Source organism: Erythranthe guttata, chromosome 3, assembly GCF_056151865.1.
Source record: "Erythranthe guttata isolate IM_541 chromosome 3, IM_541, whole genome shotgun sequence".
NCBI classification, from domain to species: Eukaryota; Viridiplantae; Streptophyta; class Magnoliopsida; order Lamiales; family Phrymaceae; genus Erythranthe; species Erythranthe guttata.
The window spans coordinates 16,219,260-16,237,949 of record NC_142535.1 but is presented as its reverse complement, the minus strand read 5'-3'; the positions used below and the strand labels follow the sequence as shown (position 1 = coordinate 16,237,949).

The following is an 18,690-nucleotide window of genomic DNA, read 5'->3' as shown; positions in this document are numbered from 1 at the left end:
TCAAAAAACAAAATAATATTTTTATAATTTGGGATGCAAACTGCAATTAACCCAAATAATATTTTTTATTGACTAGATTTTCTGATTCAATTGCCCTAAAATTTGACACATACATCGGCTAGACCTAGATAAAGCGATTTTATTTTTGTCTATTGCTTTCTTTGATTTAATTTAGTTTTTAATATTATGCTTTTCCTTTTTTCTTTTCTATTTTAATTCTTTTTTGGTACCTTTTCACTATCCTCTATTTAATTTTTATTTATTTAAAATCAAAAAAACACTTGAATATATTTTTGTCATAATCAATTTTCAAAAAACAATTATAATAATTTATAACCGATGGGCCATAACCCAATAACTACAAGACTAGACCAAATATAATAATTGGAAACTCAGCCCACAGACCAATAATAACAAATTCAGCCTAAGACATATGTTGTCGCCCACAGAGGCTTTTATCCTAATTAAATAAATTATATTATCCACGTCATTTCAAGACCAACAACATGTTGAGTGAAGCAGAAAAATTGTAATTATCTGCACATTATATTATAAGCTCATTATTTATTACAGATAAATCAGCAGAATGACTTCCCACATATGAAGTAACTGATGTATTGTTCGATTATTCGACGTACGAGAATTGTGTATGTTTTTTCCGACGGGTGAAAACTGTCCCAAAACACATAATCATTCACATTCGAACATGCGTATCTGCAAACAAGTGATACTTCTACTAACCCTGTTCCGCAACATCCCCTATCTGCAATCTTGAATCCTGTCACATAAGAATATCACATTTCTTATCGTAATTAATTATAAAAAAAATATTTGATTCAAAAAAAATTATAGTAAAATTAAGAACATGTACGAACCGTATTTTTGTGGGTTGAGAATGATATCGAGAGTAGGATTGTAGGCATCGATGTAGACAATTCTTGCATCAGTGAATTGTGTGTTGAGAGAGGTTATTGCGGCTGACAGTTTATTGTTGAATAATTTTGCGATTTCATTATATTTGTCGACACATTTTCTATTAAGTCCTCCCTGGAGAGTTATTTGTGATGGCGCACATCCAATTGGCGGCATGCTAAATACACCAATTCTACGTGCCCCCAAACGGTACAACTCCTTCAGTCGTATATATTTATAATTAGTTTCTTACGAATCATTTGCCTAATGGTCGAGCTTAATGAATTGGATATCGGATAAATTATTATATAATCAATTGATTGTTTAATTACCTGCACGAAGCTGGAAGCGTAGCTCACTAGTAAGTCCGTGTACGAAGGAACGTCGTATTGAAATCTTCGCGGTGTAAGAAAATACGTATTCAAAATGTCATTGCTGCCGGTGGCCACTGCAATTATACTTTCCCTCAAAATGGCGGATGATTTTTCCTCTCCGGCAATCTTCTTCAGCTTCGCTATGTATTCTTTGAACATCTGTAATTGGTCCGATAACGAAAATACAGACTGCAATAATATTTTAGACATCAATTTTATTCAGACATAATATAATGTAATCCAAAAACATTGTAACTTTGAAGAAAAAAAGAAAAACGAATGAAAATTAAAGAAAATACGGCGGGATCGGATGTCAACGGGTCATATCCGGAAGCTCCAGACGCAAAGTTGACACCGGTTAATAAATCTTGATCTTGGAGAGATGGATCAAGATAAGGTGGCAAAAGTGGTTTAATTCCCAATTCTTCGGCTGCAAATTGAAGTAGATACGTATATAAAAAAACATGAATTAGTTAGAATTGGATAATTAAGAGATATTTAATTATTATATATGCTAGCTAGAATGAAATATCAATGAATTGGGTACGTACCGAAAAGATCCGACGGAACTTTTCCGTCAGAAAATCTTCCGGTGGGCTTTCCTCCAATGAAATTCTTGCCATAGGGGCGGAAATTGCATTTAGCAACCGTGGTTATGTAATTATTGTTGCCGGTGTCAACTATGGAGTCTCCGAAGAATAGAACTGCCGGGATGGTGGCGTTTTCCGGTAGATCTATCAATACTGCTCCGGCGAATGAATTAAACAAGACAAACAGAGGAAATAGTTTCAAGCACATGAATAAAATCATTTTCATAGATTTACTGTAGAGAGAGCTGCCTTCAAGTCAAGATATACTCATAACGGAGCAAGCTGTATCGATAGCTGACCTTGCCTAACATGTGCCAGCTTTTTTTTTTTCATGAGTTGCTAATTATTTATTTCTTCTGTTGGAGATATAATAAATATTAAATGATCCACCTACTAATAGTTTAAGGCTTCATAGTTGACCATAATAGTTTTTACTTCAAATTTATCAATTTTTCAAATACGTCCATGCGTTGTTATTCCATTTGTAATATACATAAATATCTACAAAATAAATATATTAAAAAAAAAAAAAAAAAAAAAAACAAGATACATAGCAGCGTATAAATTACCGTATTTTTGCGGGCTTTGAATGAAATCAAGAGGAAGATTGTAAAAATCTACGTAGACCATCTTTGCTTCAGGGAATTGCGTGTTGACTTGTGGTTGAATAATTGCGCGATTTCATTATATTTGTCGACACATTTTCTTTCGAGTCCTCCCTCGAGAGTTCTTTGTGATGGCATACATCCAATTGGCGGCAAGCCAAACACACCAATTCTACGTGCCCCCAAATCGGACAAGTCCTTCAATAATCATAGTATCTACACAATTAGAAGCACATTACGTATATAATCTTTAGCCTTAATGAAATAGCTAATTAGTTCGCCAATGTATGTTCTTACTTCTCCAATCATTCTAAATACAATAATAGTACCGTAATGTTAATTACCTTTGCGAAGAAACATCGTTCCGAAGATGCCTTATACTGAAATACGAACTCCAAACGCAGTTGCTGCCAGTGGCCACTGTGAATATACTTCCCCTCGAAATAGTGGACGATCTTTCCTCTCTGGCAATCTTCTTCAGCTTTACTATGTTGACCGGCCCCGGTTATTAAATCTTGATCTTCGAGAGATGGATCGAGATAAGGTGGCAAAAGTGGCTTGATTCCCAACTCTTCAACTGCAGAGTAAATATAAAAACATGAATTAATTGGATAATATAAAGAGACATTTATATTTATACACACTAATTCACTCAAATAATGAACAGGTAGGTACCGAAGAGATCTGCCGGAAGTTTTCCATCGGAATATTTTCCGGTGGGATTCCCTCCCGTGAAATTATCCCCATAGCTAATGTGGTAATGTAATTATTATTGCCAATATCAATTGCAGAATCACCGAAAAATAAAACTGCTGGAATCGTAACAATTAGATTAATCACTGATCAATCCAAAAATCCACATTTTGAAAAGGAAAAAGAAAAACCGAGTATTACCAGAGTACGGCGGTTGAAATTACAGCGGCGATCGAGGAGGCGCTGAGCGAATTCCGGCGTCGATTTTACCAACACTTTCAGCTTATAATCAACCATTGTTTTTACAGGTTCCATTTGCAGAACTTTGAAACCCTTGGCCAAAAACACCCTGTATTATTTCAGGCTTAATCTCACTTTCACCCTTGAAATATATTATTTTTCACTTTACACCCCCAACAATATGTAATAGCATTTTGCACCACCTAAACACAATAAATCATCCACACTAGACCTCGTATTTGATAAGAATTAAAAGAGGGCATCTTCGTCTTTCTAATGGAATTTTTTTTTGTTGCTGCAAAGTTTCGAATTGAATAATTATTTTTCATGTATACATCAATCTAGTTTCGAGCATACAAAGTGCAAAATAAATAAATATCTCATTTAAATGTATATATATATAAATCAACAAAATGCCTTTCCACATATGAAGTAATGAATGTATTCCTCGACAATTCGACGTGCCATAATCCGGTACGTTTTTTCCGTCGGGTGAAAACCGTCCCAAAAAACATAATCATCCACATTCGAACATGCATATCTGCAAAGAATCGATGCCTCAAATGTGCCCGTTCCGCAGCATCCCTTATTGGAGATCTTGAATCCTGTCGCATATATATCCACGCACAAGTATATCAAATTTGTTATCGTAATTATTGGAGAATATAAATAAATTATTCGAAAAAAATTGAGGTTACATACGTACAGCTAAACATCGATAAATTAATATTTTTTCCATTAATTTATCGATGCTCTACTTTATATGATAAATTCAATACCGTATTTATGTGGGTGGCGAATGATATCAAGAGGAAGATTGTAAAAATCTATGTAGACGATCCTTGCATCACGGAATTGTGTTTTGAGAAAGGTTATTTCGGCCGATAATTTGCCGTTGAATAATTGCACTATTCGATTATATTCGTCCACGCATTTCTTTCCGAGTCCTCCCTTTTGAGTTCTTTGTGACGGCAGACACCCAATCGGTAGCATGCTGAAAACGCCAATTCTACGTGCCCCCAGTCCGTACAAGTCCTTTGATTTAAAATCGTATAATAGTTCACATAAACATATTAGTATCGAAACAAAACATTTTTACGGGATTCCTGGAGCAGCGCCCACGATTTTTTTTTTAATGGGCATTCTATGTAGACTTCAATTAAAATATGATATATCTAAATAAATTAAATTTTATTGAATTTGGAATATAATAAAAACTATATGTTTTACATACATACCTGCACAAAGGTGGAAGCGTAACGAACTAGTAGGTCCGTATACGAAGGAACGTCGTACTGAAATTGTCTTACGTTAGAATACGTATTCCAAATGTCATTACTGCCACTGGACACGGCAACTATACTTTCTTTCAAAATATCGGACGATCTTTCATCTCCGACGATCTTTTTCAGTCTTACTATGTAGTCTTTAAACATTTCTAATTGGTCCGATAGCGACAACACCCACTACAATATTTCGACATCGTTAATTCAAAAAAACAAACATAAATAAAGGTTCATATATATATTTATTAAAATAAAAAAAAAAAGATAATAAGAACTACCAGGAGATCTGAGGTTAAAGGGTCATATCCTGAACCCGCAGACGCAAAGTTGACCCCGGTCAAAAGATCTTGATCTCGAAGAGATGGATCGAGAAATGGAGGCGAAAGCGGTTTAATTCCCAACTCTTCGGCTGCGACATAATTAATAGACAATATTGATGATCAATTTGAAAATAAGTTGGAAACAAATTGGAACAAAAACATATTAAGTAAATTACATGATATATAAATTGTACTATGTATATATTTACCAATAAAGTCCGGTACGATTTTTCCGTTGGAAAATCTTCCGGTGGGATTTCCTCCGATGAAATTCTCGCCGTAGGGGGGGAAATTGGCTTTAGCTAAAGTGGGAATATAATTATTATTGCCGGTATCAGCTATGGAATCTCCGAAAAATATCACCGCCGGAATACTAGTGTTTTCCGGTAGGTTTATCACTGCTCCGGTAGATGAAGTATTAAACAATAAATACAGAGTAAATAGTTTCAAGCACATGAAAACATGCATTTTCATAATTAATTCTTCTGTAGAAAGCTGCCTTCATGTGAAGACATATATACATATACACTAATGGAGAAAGTAGTTTTGAAGTTGTTGAATGTATGGAAAAATTAAGACCAGCCCCATGAGATAAGGTCAAATTACGAAAGAAAACCCCTTATGTTTCAGTAATTACAACCACCTCTCAATTATGTATTGTCTTATCAAAAAAACCCTTTTTTAATAGGTAAATTGGACTTTGTAAGGGTGAACGTGTAAGACGAATTGGAAAAAAAAATTCGTAATTTGACATTATATCAGAGGATTGGCTGTAATTTGGCCTAAATTAATTCACTATACATATAGCTAACTTTCTATTAATTAATTAATTAATGTAGCAGCGAGCTATTAGTAGCTTCCCAAAATTCCCCAAATTTTGGGCAATCTCCAAATCAATTCTTACTTTCTTAGCCTTAGGAGCACTCTACTAAATTCCTACAATATTGTAGGAATTTAATAAAGGAGAGCATTTGCAACGGATGCTCTGTTAATAAAGGAAAAATAGACTCCAATGATTGAATGCCACATGTACCTATTTTACAAGAATTGGAGCACTACACATCATTACACTGCAACCGATAGTAGCATATTAGTACACTTAATTACTCTAATTAATAATAGTGTGTCAAAATATGAATTTATTTGAAATATTAATTAATTAAAAATTTGTTTGTAAATAATCCGAACACTTAAACCCGAAACCCTAAACCTGAAACTCGAAAAATCGAAACCCGAAAACCCGACACTCGAAAACCCAAAATCCTAAACCCAAAACTCAAAAATCCGAAACCCAAAACCCAAAACCCGAAAAATTCTTGGAACCCTAAACCCAAAACCTGAAAACCCAAAATCCAAACCCTAAACCCGTAATAAAAATTATGTAATCAATAAAAGTTTAAAAAAAAAAAAAAAAAAAAAAAAAAAGATTGATATTATAATTTAGCACCAATAGTCCAACTTTTGTCCACGTGTTTGTCAATCAAAGGCATCCGATTATGTCACTTAAACGGAGTGTCCATTTTTAATTTATTCTCATTTAATAATATATTTTAACAATTTTAATGTAAGAAGATCTAATAATAGAATTAGATCTTATATTAAACTGAAATGCTAAGGTGATGTTTGCAAATGTTTTTTGAAAGTGATTATGCGGTTTTTTTTGCTCATAATTTGTTTTTAGGTGTTTGCAAAATCAACTTTTGCTTTTGCTTCTCTTAAAATAATCTGCTTTAAGCTATTTTTCTAAAAGCACGCATAACCCTGCTTTTTCAATTTTAGTTTATTTTCCGAAATATTTGCAAACACCCCCAACTTTTAGAAATAAGCACTTAAAACTAACTTAAATCACAATCACTAACTTCTGCTTTTAAATAATCATTTGCAAACAACACCTAAATCCACACTCTGATTTTACCAAATCATGCACATAGCTAAAAATATTTATCTCACTAAAATCTTCTCTTCTCCTTCCCCACCCTTCTTCTTTTGCCCTATTTTTTCACAAAATCACACACTAAAAATATTCCTAGCATTCCAAGTTCGAATTTGACAAAAATCTTCACATGTTCAAACTAAAATAAAGTTGGAATTTGAGGAAAAAAATTGAATTGATATGTATTTAAATAATTAAAAAAAACTTAATGAAATTGAATAAATATTACATGAAACGGAACTCATTTTTTATGATTATTCGCATAAAAAAATAATGAATTTTGAGTGACTTGAATAAAATTATTTTGGAGAGAAATCAGAGAGAATATGAGTAGAGAGAGAATTTTTTTTTAATTTATGTGCGAGATTTAGTAAATCTTAGTGTGGGATTTAGCACGCCCCTATATTAAAATATAAGAGTTTTTAATTCGAAAATAGACCAAGAGTTTTAAATTCGAAAACAAAATTCAGTAATAATTTAATTTGTGCCTAAACAATAAGTTACAAGACAAGAGAACAGCACAATGAGTTAACTCAAAACTCAATTTTAACTTCATAAATCAGCATAGTGACTTCCCACAGATGAAGTAGTTCGTGTACTCCTCGAGAATTCGACGTACGATAATCTTGTACGTTTTTTCGGTCGGGTGAAAACTGTCCCAAAACACGTGATCGTCCACATTCGAACATGCGTATCTGCATAGATATATTACTTCTATCGTCCCTGTTCCGCAACACCCCTTATCCGCAATCTTGAATCCTGTCACACATTTTTTCGGTACATTATATATATATATATATATATATATATATATATATATATATATATATATATATATATATATATATATATTCGATAAAGTATTCAATAATTAGAATAAAACGTACGATTACCGTATTTTTTAGGGGTTTGAATGATATCAAGAGTAGTGTTGTAGATATCCATGTAAACCATCCTTGCGTCGGGCAATTGTGCGTTGAGAGAGGCTATTTCAGTCGACAATTTATTGTTGAATAATCGCGCAGCTTCGTTAGTTTCGTCCACGCATTTTCTTTTTAGTCCTCCATTGAGTGTTCTTTGCGACGGAAGGCATCCGATTGGCGGCAACCCTAGAACACCGATTCTTCGTGCCCCCAAACGATACAACTCCTTCAATCGTAGTTCACAAATTAAAATCAGAATCATCAAAAATTATCTTGGGGGGGGGGGGGGGGGCACGGCCCCTGCCCTTCTTTACTTACACCCGTTGTGAGTACGCAACATTTTAAATGCGTACCTGCACGAAGGAGGAGGCGTACTGGTTGACTAATAGGTCCGTGTAAGAATGGACGTCGTATTGCAATTTTCTTAAAGGAGAAGTGAAATATGTATTCGCAATATCGTTGCTTCCGGTGGCTAATATAACGATACTTTCCCTCAAAATGTAGGATGCTCGTTCCTCTCCGGCAATTTTCGTCAGCTTTGCTATGTACTCTTTGAACAATTCTAACTGTTCGGGCAACGACAACGGTGACTACAACATTTACACATCATTAATACAAATTCTTGTTACGACTAACAAAACGGGCCAAATTAACAATGTTATATATACCGCGACAAGCGACGTTAACGGGTCGTATCCGGAAGCTCCGGACGCAAAGTTGACACCAGTCAATAAATTTTGATCCCGAAGAGAGGGGTCGAGATAAGGAGGCAAAAGTTGTTTAATGCCCAACTCTTCAACTGCAAATAATTGGTAACAACTTTTATATTTAGGATATATATATATATATAAATACACACACATATATATATTTTTTCGCATGCATATATATACCGATAATGTCGGATGGAACTTTTCCGTTAGAAAATCTTCCGGTGGGACTTCCGCCAATGAAATCCTGGCCGTAAGGTGGGAAATCGCATTTAGCTATTGTGATAATATAATTGTTATTGCCGGTGTCGACTATCGAATCTCCGAAAAATATAACTGCCGGGATCGTAGCGTTTTGGGGTAGTTTTATTACGGCTCGAGCAAATGGAAGAAAAAGTAGAGTAATTAACACGACAGACAAATTAAACGACATAGTTTCTTACCAGCAAAAAAAATGTAATTGTTGATTGCAAGATCTAATGCATTATATTTCTAAGTATTGTATTAATTAATTAATTAATTAACTAACTAACTAATTAATTAGCTGACTCTATGAGTTCTTTAGTACTAAAACAAACTAGAGGATGCTTTATCATTAATTTAATAAGGATGTGAGTATAAATGAGCTGGAAATTAAATGCGAGTTCATCTGACCATAATAATACTAATTTATTTCATAATATCTGTCACTTTTGAGAAAATAAATTATTTTATTTTATCTGTTACTTTAAAGTTACAATACTGCATTAATTAAATAATTTTCAATTTTACTTTTATTAACTCTCTTTTATTAATTAGTGGACAATGTTATTTCAGCCTAATAGCATACACTTTTTTTTAAATCAAGTCAAATTTAATACGTTCTTTAATCCTCATGCAAATCTAAAAAACGACAATTATAAGTAACATTTTGTATATAACTGGTGGATTTGGCAAGATAAGTTGCACCATGGTAAAGGTACCGAGGATGGTGTCGGATCACTGGTGGGACCCGACCCGCAGGCGATTTTAATAGTCGTTATAAGATTTTTTTGAATATAATTCACAAATACATTACAAATTACGGGAGCATCGTATATTTAATCAACGAGAAAAATAAATTGAGACGTAAACACGAAAAGCTCATAATAGAATGGAGCATAAACATGAAACCTAGCTCGAAATTGAGTTCAACTATTATGATCTTTTATTAAATAGAACCCATCAAAATTACATGGGTAGAAAAAAAAAAGGAATTTATTATACTATAGAAACGCAATTAGAACACTATTAATTAATAATAAGAATTAATTTCAAATTCATTAATTAATAAATATTATACTTATGTGTTCTTTACAACATAGAACAACATAAATGACAGTGAATAATACTAAATATTAATAATGGTGGTCTAGCTCTAGTTGAAGAACTTGAAGTATTTATCGATAATCAGATCCACGAGAATCCGGTACGCTTTTTCCGTCGGGTGAAAACTGTCCCAAAACACGTAATCGTCCACATTGGAGCACGCGTATGTGCAAAGATACGTTGCTTCTATCGTCCCCGTTCCGCAACATCCCTTATTCGAAATCTTGAATCCTGTCGTACAATTTTATATAAGTATCAAAAAAACATATATTCGATATATACGGATCAATTTATAAGCTAAGGTTATTTAATAAAATATTACCGTATTTTTGTGGGGTTTGAATGATATCGAGGACGGGATTGTACAAATCAACGTAGACAAATTGCGCTTCGGATAATTGAGCGTTGAGAGAGGCTATTTCATCCGATAGTTTGTTGTTGAATAATCGCGCAGCTTCGTTGTATTCGTCCACGCAATTTCTTCTTAGTCCCCCGGCGAGAGTTCTTTGCGATGGAAGACATCCTTCTGGTGGCAAGCTAAATACAGCTATTCTACGTACCCCCAAATCGTACAACTCCTTCAATCGTCGTATATTACAATAATAATCGTGTAAATTAAATTGATTTTTTTTTTTTATATTATAAGTCAATGATTGTAATATAATTAAATGTTACCTGCAAGAAGGTGGAACCGTAGCTGACTAGTAGGCCGGTGTACGAAGGAATATCGTATTGCAATCTCCTTACGGGTAATGTACCAAAATACGTATTCGCGATATCGTTGCTTCCCGTGACGATCGCAACTAGACCTTCTCTTATGATGTAGGATGTTTTTTCCACTCCACCAATTTTCTTGAGCTTTTCTATGTATTCTTTGAACATTTTTAACTGGTCCGATAATGAAAACACCGACTGCATCACAGTAGAACCTCGATAAATTAATAACCTCGTTTAGTTAAAAAAAAGATCCCGGTCCCAACTTCAGGACAACGTGTTACAAATTATTTCGCTAAATTAATAGAATTTGGTCAGTCCTAACTGTGTTAATTTATAGAGATTTAACTGTATTTAAATTAAACATCATCATTTGTTCAGACAATTATATATAACGAGAGGGAACGTACAAAAAAATACATACCGTGAGCTCGGAGGTTAACGGATCGTATCCTGAACCTCCGGACGCAAAGTTTACCCCGGTTAGTAAATCGTCATCTTCGAGAGATGGATCGAGATAAGGAGGTAAAAGAGATTTAATTCCCAACTCTTCAACTGCAAATTAATCATAATACATACAACAATAAATTAAAATTAAAGAAAAATATTGGGAATATATATATATATATATATATGCATCATGCATGTTATAAAAATGTACCAAGAATGTCTGATGGAACTAGTCCATTGGAGTATCTTCCAGTAGACTTCCCTCCAATGAAATCTTTGCCATAAGGAGGGAAATTGCATCTAAGTGATGTGATAATGTAGTTATTATTGCCGGAGTCGACTATTGAGTCTCCGAAAAATACGACTGCCGGAAACGTAACGTTATTTCCGGGCACTTTCGCTACGGTAGCTCGAGCAATAATATTATTACAAGACAGAAATAATAGAGAAAAGACAGTAGTAAAACAGACAGACAAATGACACTGTAGTTTCATGCATAAAAACTTCATCGTCGTCGATTTGCATGTACGTTCAATTAACGATGTCTCGAGGAGCATATATATATATACATACATATATGGAGAATGATCAAGTTGCTGGGATTTTAATTAGTGCTAATTTTAATGCATTTCTCATTATATTGTATATAGCTGACTCTAAATATATATATGAGTTTTATCTATACTTCTATATAGTTAAACAATAGTTAAGCTTAATTAGTTTAATTAGTTGGGAAATTAATTATATAGCAGCAGACCTGCCCTAGAATTTAATTAGGGGTCCTGGATAAAAAAATTGAGGCCTAAAGTATAATTTTGTATAGACAATATTAATGTCATTTCACTACATCTTTAATTTCATTTCATTTCTTAGGGAACAAATAATTTATTTATTTTTATACTAATTTTAGTTTTTGAAGAAGAAAAAATTCTATCTTCTGCCAATTTTTGTAAATACGTATATAGAATATTACACCGGGTTATTTACGTTGGGTGACTGTACACGAGGTTAAATATATAATTATTCACTGAGCACACGTAGACATGAGTATATATATTATGTCATATGTGCATGCGTGATTGCGTATAAATCTACATGTAACTGTCACCCGATGTAAATAACCCGACGTACATAGGCGGATATGCTTTAAGGGGCTAGATTGGGTTGTTGCCCCCCACAAGAATTTTCATTTTTATTATATATGTATATTATATATATAAGGTTTATTATTTAAAACTAATTTAAGTCCCAACAATTTACATTCTTAAGAATGACCAAAAATAAAATTAAAAATCTAAACGTCTCACGGCGGGGCAGATGTAACATCTAATTTTCCATACATATATATGTGTATGCATAAATTGGGAAAATTATATTTTTGGTCTAATTCAAAATCATTTTCAGTCCCTCGTAATTAGAGGCGGGCAAAATTTTACGAAATTAAGTCCGAACTGTTACTGGGACGTCAAAATTAACGAAATCGGACGAAATTAAGTCATATATTTACAATTTTTGTACCTTATTCAGTTATTTGTTGTTAAAATATTTATTAAATTCATTTTGATTATTCATCCAAATGGTTTCTTTTTAATGGGAAAATTTGACAAAACTCCCTCATTACACAAGTGTCATTACAATGAGCCCAATTTTGTTTTACATTTTTAAGATAAATCCAAAACAATTTTTATTAATTAAAAACACTTAATTATCACTATTATACCCCTAATAAGATATAATGTATATTTATTTGATATTAAAAGATAAATAACTTTTCCATTAAATAATCCTAATAATTAGGAAGTTAGTTTTTGATTTAATTACGTAATTATCTCCTCCTATCCAACTCTCTCTCTCTCTCTCTCTCTCTCTCTCTCTCTCTCTCTCTCTCCGTGTTGATGTTTTGTATTAATTGGGTGTTAGCCTAGGAAGACAAGAAACCCTCTCTTATGAATACACCTTATAAGTATAATTAATTATATATATATATATATATATATATATATATATATATATATATATATATATATATATATATATATATTAATTTGACGTTATTATTGGGATTTGGATATGTTGCAGTCACAGTGGATGAAGTGGAGATGCTAGGTGTTCGATATTGTTTGATTCACTTTGTAGAGTTACCAACCTCGAAAAATACCGGTCTTCAATGGATTATCGAATCCGAACATCTTAATCAGGAGTTATCTCGAGAGAATTGTAGATGTATAAACATGTTTGTTTTGCTTGGACGCTATGTTGTTTATTCGAGCAAAAAAAAAAAAAACGAATTTGTAATTATACAGAGTGGTTTACATGTTTAGTTTGTTATACATGGTGGTTTTCATGTTTACATACTTGTTATACATAGTGATTTTCATGTTTATATAGTTGTCTATACAGAGTGGTTTTCATTATTATATAGTTGTTTATACAGAGTGGTTTTCATGTTTATATAGCTGTTTATACAGGTGGTTTTCATCTTTATATAGATGTTTATATAGAGTGGTTTTCATGTTTATATAGCTGTTTAATAGAGTGGTTTTCATGTATCTTCGATTTTCTCCTCCCTAAAACATGTTTATTTCAAAGTGATTACACTAATTTAATAGTGGATTACGTTAATATTAATGTGGATTATGCTTATTTTATAATAATTTTTACTTTAATTTTATAGTGGTTTTCGAAAAATTTATTGATTTTCAACGAGTATGCAGTGGATTTCAAATTTTTAAATATGAACCATTTAAAAAACTGAAATAAAAATTAAAAAAATAACAAATTTTTGTTTTAAATTGAATTTTAAAAAAAACCATTAAAAAAATAAAAAATAAAGTGTAAAAGCAAAACTCAAAATGGCGTGAGATATGGAATGGCGTGAGAGGGGAGTTGTATATTTTAATTTTCTTTTTAATGATTTTCCATAATAATATAATATGATAAATTTTACTAATAGTTTAAAGGGGTAATTTGACAAAAGTCCTCCATTACACAAGTGTCATTACAGTAAGTCCAATTTTTTTTCATACTTTTAAGATAAATCCAAAACTGTTTTTATTAATAAAAAATAATTAATTATCACCATTATACCCCTAACTAATAAATAATGTATATTTAAGTTTGATATTAAAAGATATATAATATATTTTCCATGTATATCTTAAATCACACGTTCTTAAATAATTCCACGATTCCCGCTTATTGATTGCAGAATTCTAATCTTCATAATTTTAATATATCTCTCTCCCCTCTTTCTCTCGCAAGAATTAATCTACAAATATCGAATATTTTGGGAGTTTAAAAAACAGTATGTGAATCTTTGTTTGATGATTGTGTTTAAAAAACAGTAGAAATAGTTGTGTTAATCAGTTTCTGCGAAATTATTATAATTATTAATTAATGATGAGTGATGAGATTAGGGTAGTTTAATATGGATCATAAGTTATATTAAACAATTAATTTACATTATTTGGTGGGTGAAAAGATGTGTTCATATATATACGTAAACAAAGAGATGTGGGGTTCCTGGTGTGTAGTGTTGAGTGGAAAAGGAATTTTGTAGCAGTGCTAATTCCCCCATATTTTGTGAGTGAAAAAGTGTGTGAGAGAAAGAGAGAGAGTGTGTGTGTGTGTTTTGAGTACAGATGTTGACTGTAACCACTCTGTATTTGTCTCTCTCTCTATACAAAATATAGAGTGGTTTTCACGCAATGCCGGTTTCACAATACATAGTGGTTTTCACATAATGCCGGTATTCATAATACAGAGTGGTTTTCACACAATGCCGGTTTTCAAAGTTACTTTTACGTCATGGGTATAATTGTGCATTAACATAACAAAATACAGTGGTTTTCAACAAAATACATAGTGGTTTTCGTCTCAACAAAATATAGAGTCTAATTAGGCAGGAAGTTTGTCTTAGCAAAATACAGAGTGGTTTTCGTGCTTTTCCACAAATTATGTAAGTGCATAATAGTCATGGTTTTAGCACTGTTGGAAATAATGTTAATATGAATGCACATTCTTTTTCTTCTCCATTGTTATGTGGTTTTAGCATATAGTCGATCGATCCTTTAAAATTACAAAGCGGTTTTGATATATTGTCGGATTTCAAAGTTACATGTCCGTTTTAATTATTATTATTATACATGTCAAATTTATATGTATTTTCTCAATCGTGGTAACAACTCTTTTTTTCCCTTGTTAAATTAAGGACAGCTTGTACCGTGATTTTGGGGAAATTATGAAAACGATGGAGAATGGGCTATGCCGGAGTGGATTTTCTACAGTGATTTGGGGGAGAAATATCTGGGAGAATTATACGTAACATAATTTTTTGGAGGGATTTGGAATTGATTTACTGTATTTTCAATTTTAATAATTATACTAATTAGTGGGTGCATATATGGTTTTTTAGGCCCATTGGATTTATCTCAAATATCCTGTATAAATAATGGATTTATCAAGAATTGAAATCCTAACGAAGGGTGTTTGGCATATAGCCCCTAGTTTAAAATTTTAAATTGAAAAAAAAAAAACCAGTAAACAAAAAAAAAAAAAAAGATAAGGAAAAAAAAAAACTGAATTGGCGTGATGAGGGGAATAATTTTTTGAGAAGATTTCGGTGTAGATTATGGATATATTTTTTTTAAATTAAATAATTATACTAATTAATAAATAGTGAGGGCATATATGGTTTTTCAGGCCCATTGGATTTATCTCAAATATCATTTCTAAGTCAAGGATTTATCAAGAATTAAAATCCCAATGAAGGGTGTTTGACATATAACCCCCTTTTTAATTGCATCATATATATATATATATATATATATATATATATATATATATATATATATATATATATATTATGTATTGTGATCACCAAGAGAGATTAAAGAGTAAAGGAAATTGTGTCTTTTTATTATATATAAAGGGTAAATAAATATAAATTATAACTTCTAGCTTATGTAACTTATTCATTCATAACCAGCATATTAGTAACTATATGTCTTCTACATAACAAGATTCACTACCATACGACAAACACTCGTCTATTCGGAGTTCGGATCATCGATCGTCGAAATATAATAAATCAGCAGGATGACTTCCCACAGATGAAGTTATTAATGTACTCATCTAGAACCCGGCGCACAATAATCCCGTACGCTTTTTCCGTCGGGTGAGCACCATCCCAAAACACGTAATCCTCTACGTTGGAGCATGCATATGTGCATAGAATTGCTAATTCTATTGTCCCCGTTCCACAACATCCCCTGTCCGCTATCTTGAATCCTGTCGCACATACAGTAAAACCTGGATTAATTAATAATTTATGCCGGTCCTGACCGGGTGACAAACATGTTAACTTACTAATTCGGTAATTTAATATTTCGCTGAATTAATAGAATTTTGTTATAGTCACGACTGTATTGATTTATAGAGGTTTTACCGTAGTTTTGTGGAGTTTGAATGATGTCAATAAAAGCAGGGTAGATGTCTGCGAAAGTAATCGTTGCATCGGGGAATTGTGATTTGTGAGAGGCTACTTCATCCGACAATCTATTGTTGAAAAACTGCGCGTTCTCGTTATATTCTTCGAAGCAGTTTCTTCCGAGTCCTCCCCTCAGAGTTCTTTCTAAAGGGAGACATCCTAATGGCGGCAAACCAAATACCGCGATTCTACGAGCTCCGAGTTGGTACAAATCCTTCAATTTGATCACATAGTACATAATTAATAAAATGATGTTGTAATAATAATTAAAGAAAAAATGAAAATTTATATTACTTGAAAAAGAAAAAACTAAACATTAGATGTAATATAATTGTACTGTTAAATAATTATTACCTGCAAGAAGGTGGAAAAGTAGCTCATTAGTAGGTCCGTGTACGAAGGGACGTCGTACTGGAGACTTCGTAAAGGGGTCATAAAATAATTAATTAAAAAATCGTTGTTTCCGATAACAACTGCAATCAAACTTTCTCGGATAATGTAGGATGTTCGTTCGTCCCCGGCAATCTTCTTCAGCTTTGCAATGTATTCTTTGAACATCTCTAACTGGTCCGTCAACGAAAACACCGACTGCAGTATGTATGCATGTATTATTTCAGACATCACTAATTAATTCAGACAATATTTAATTATGCAATTGAATATATATATATAAGTACCGAGATATCAGAGGTTAAAGGGTCGAATCCGGCAGCACTGGACGCAAAATTAACCCCGGTTAAGAAATCTTCGTCTTGGAGAGATGGATCAAGATAAGGTGGCAAAAATGACTTGATTCCCAATTCTTCAGCTGCAAAATAAATATATATATGTGATCAATAAATATATTCACAACAAAAAATGGTATAATATAATTAAAGTGTGCATGTTTAATTAATTTATATATACCAAGAAAATCTGCGGGAACTTTTCCGTTAGAAAATCGTCCGGTGGGCTTTCCGCCCAAGAAATCCTGGCCGTAAGGTGGGAAATTGCATTTAGCTATAGTGATAATATAGTTATTCATGCCGGTGTCGACTACCGAATCTCCGAAAACAACAACTGCTGGAATCGTAGCGTTTCGGGGTAGTTTTATTACGGCGTTTGCAATGTTATTGCAAGACAGTAACAATGGAAAAAAGACAGTAAACAAGAGAGACAAAGACTTCATTTTTTTTTAATTATGTATTAGGAGGTACAAGAATTTGTATCAAGTCTGGTGTTTATTTATATACATATATGATGGTTTATGAAATGAGAGCAAGTTGTAGTGATGACAGTATGCCAGCTTTTGATTAGTGCTAATTTTAATTGCAATTTACATTATATTGTATGTATAGCTGACTCTATCATTTATAAATTATTATTAAATAATAAATAAGTAAATAAATAAAAAGACTAAGTTCTAAAGTGAAATAAGAGATGGGGTTATTTAGTTGCCAATATATATATAGGATGGGGCAATGCAATTAATTATGCAAACTGAAATTAATCCAGCCCTAATGTGATTTTAATTTTAATTTTAAAATATTGTTTTATTAATTTTATTTTGAAAATTTTAATTCAATGCGAGCAACTGTTACCTACCTTATTTCAAGAAACAATAGAACGTGACGAATTTAGTTTGAAAAAATTTGAAAGCTTTTCAAATAATTTAGTTTTTTTTTTTATAATCAGATGTATTTAAAATCAAGGGTAAATTACAAATACCCCTGAGTTATGGTCAAATTACAAAAACCCCCCTCTTGTTTGGATAATTACATCTACCCCCTAAACTATGATTTTTTGTTACACCTTCACCCTCATGGTGCCAAATTCAACATAATCATCTAGATTCCGTGAAATTTGTTCTAGTTTGTACTCATTTTGTGTAAAAATACAGTTTCCGATGCAACAAAAACTGATATATACAAGCTAAAAATCACATATTATGATCATCTTGCTTCATAATGTAGAGTTTGAATGAGATAAAACGGGTACAAAAGTGATAATATTCCATATAATCTCGAAGATTTCACTAAATTTGAGGAGTTGAGGGGTTGGTTGTAATTATCCAAACAAGAGGGGTATTTTTGTAATTTGACCATACCTCAGGGGGGTGTTTGTAA

The 18,690-nt window shown here is 32.4% G+C and overlaps 5 protein-coding genes across 9 annotated transcripts; all 5 read right to left on the bottom strand.

Moving 5' to 3' along the window:
* Positions 1-367: 367 nt before the first annotated feature.
* LOC105956400 (GDSL esterase/lipase EXL3) lies at positions 368-3,525 on the bottom strand. 5 transcript variants are annotated; one of them, XM_088815722.1, is made up of 9 exons: positions 3,376-3,525; positions 3,157-3,290; positions 2,826-3,058; positions 2,446-2,697; positions 1,838-2,029; positions 1,586-1,716; positions 1,245-1,475; positions 876-1,131; positions 368-778 (listed from the first exon to the last, which is right to left on the bottom strand). In XM_088815722.1, the coding sequence occupies exons 4-9, from the start codon at positions 2,504-2,506 to the stop codon at positions 579-581; spliced, it is 1,071 nt and encodes a 356-aa protein (XP_088671848.1). In that variant the 5' UTR covers positions 2,507-2,697; positions 2,826-3,058; positions 3,157-3,290; positions 3,376-3,525; the 3' UTR covers positions 368-578. The 5 variants fall into 5 exon arrangements, with proteins under 5 accessions (XP_088671848.1, XP_088671849.1, XP_088671850.1 ...); XM_088815723.1 differs by having other exon boundaries at positions 2,446-2,679; positions 3,376-3,514; XM_088815724.1 differs by having other exon boundaries at positions 3,157-3,293; positions 3,376-3,501.
* A 192-nt stretch (positions 3,526-3,717) lies between these two features.
* On the bottom strand, positions 3,718-5,530 carry LOC105956386 (GDSL esterase/lipase At3g14820-like). The gene is made up of 5 exons (XM_088815726.1): positions 5,230-5,530; positions 4,979-5,109; positions 4,653-4,880; positions 4,194-4,449; positions 3,718-4,019 (listed from the first exon to the last, which is right to left on the bottom strand). The coding sequence occupies exons 1-5, from the start codon at positions 5,492-5,494 to the stop codon at positions 3,820-3,822; spliced, it is 1,080 nt and encodes a 359-aa protein (XP_088671852.1). The 5' UTR covers positions 5,495-5,530; the 3' UTR covers positions 3,718-3,819.
* Positions 5,531-7,372: 1,842 nt separating this feature from the next.
* On the bottom strand, positions 7,373-9,044 carry LOC105956366 (GDSL esterase/lipase EXL3-like). Its single transcript, XM_088816063.1, has 5 exons — positions 8,770-9,044; positions 8,545-8,675; positions 8,230-8,466; positions 7,847-8,102; positions 7,373-7,712 (listed from the first exon to the last, which is right to left on the bottom strand). The coding sequence occupies exons 1-5, from the start codon at positions 9,017-9,019 to the stop codon at positions 7,513-7,515; spliced, it is 1,074 nt and encodes a 357-aa protein (XP_088672189.1). The 5' UTR covers positions 9,020-9,044; the 3' UTR covers positions 7,373-7,512.
* Positions 9,045-9,751: 707 nt separating this feature from the next.
* Positions 9,752-11,623, bottom strand: LOC148771935 (GDSL esterase/lipase EXL3-like). The gene is made up of 5 exons (XM_088815718.1): positions 11,309-11,623; positions 11,072-11,202; positions 10,609-10,845; positions 10,256-10,511; positions 9,752-10,164 (listed from the first exon to the last, which is right to left on the bottom strand). Exons 1-5 carry the CDS (start codon positions 11,604-11,606, stop codon positions 9,983-9,985), a joined length of 1,104 nt encoding a protein of 367 aa, XP_088671844.1. The 5' UTR covers positions 11,607-11,623; the 3' UTR covers positions 9,752-9,982.
* A 4,362-nt stretch (positions 11,624-15,985) lies between these two features.
* Positions 15,986-17,781, bottom strand: LOC148771934 (GDSL esterase/lipase EXL1-like). Its single transcript, XM_088815719.1, has 5 exons — positions 17,492-17,781; positions 17,263-17,393; positions 16,940-17,173; positions 16,544-16,799; positions 15,986-16,386 (listed from the first exon to the last, which is right to left on the bottom strand). Exons 1-5 carry the CDS (start codon positions 17,751-17,753, stop codon positions 16,187-16,189), a joined length of 1,083 nt encoding a protein of 360 aa, XP_088671845.1. The 5' UTR covers positions 17,754-17,781; the 3' UTR covers positions 15,986-16,186.
* Between the last annotated feature and the right edge of the window lie 909 nt (positions 17,782-18,690).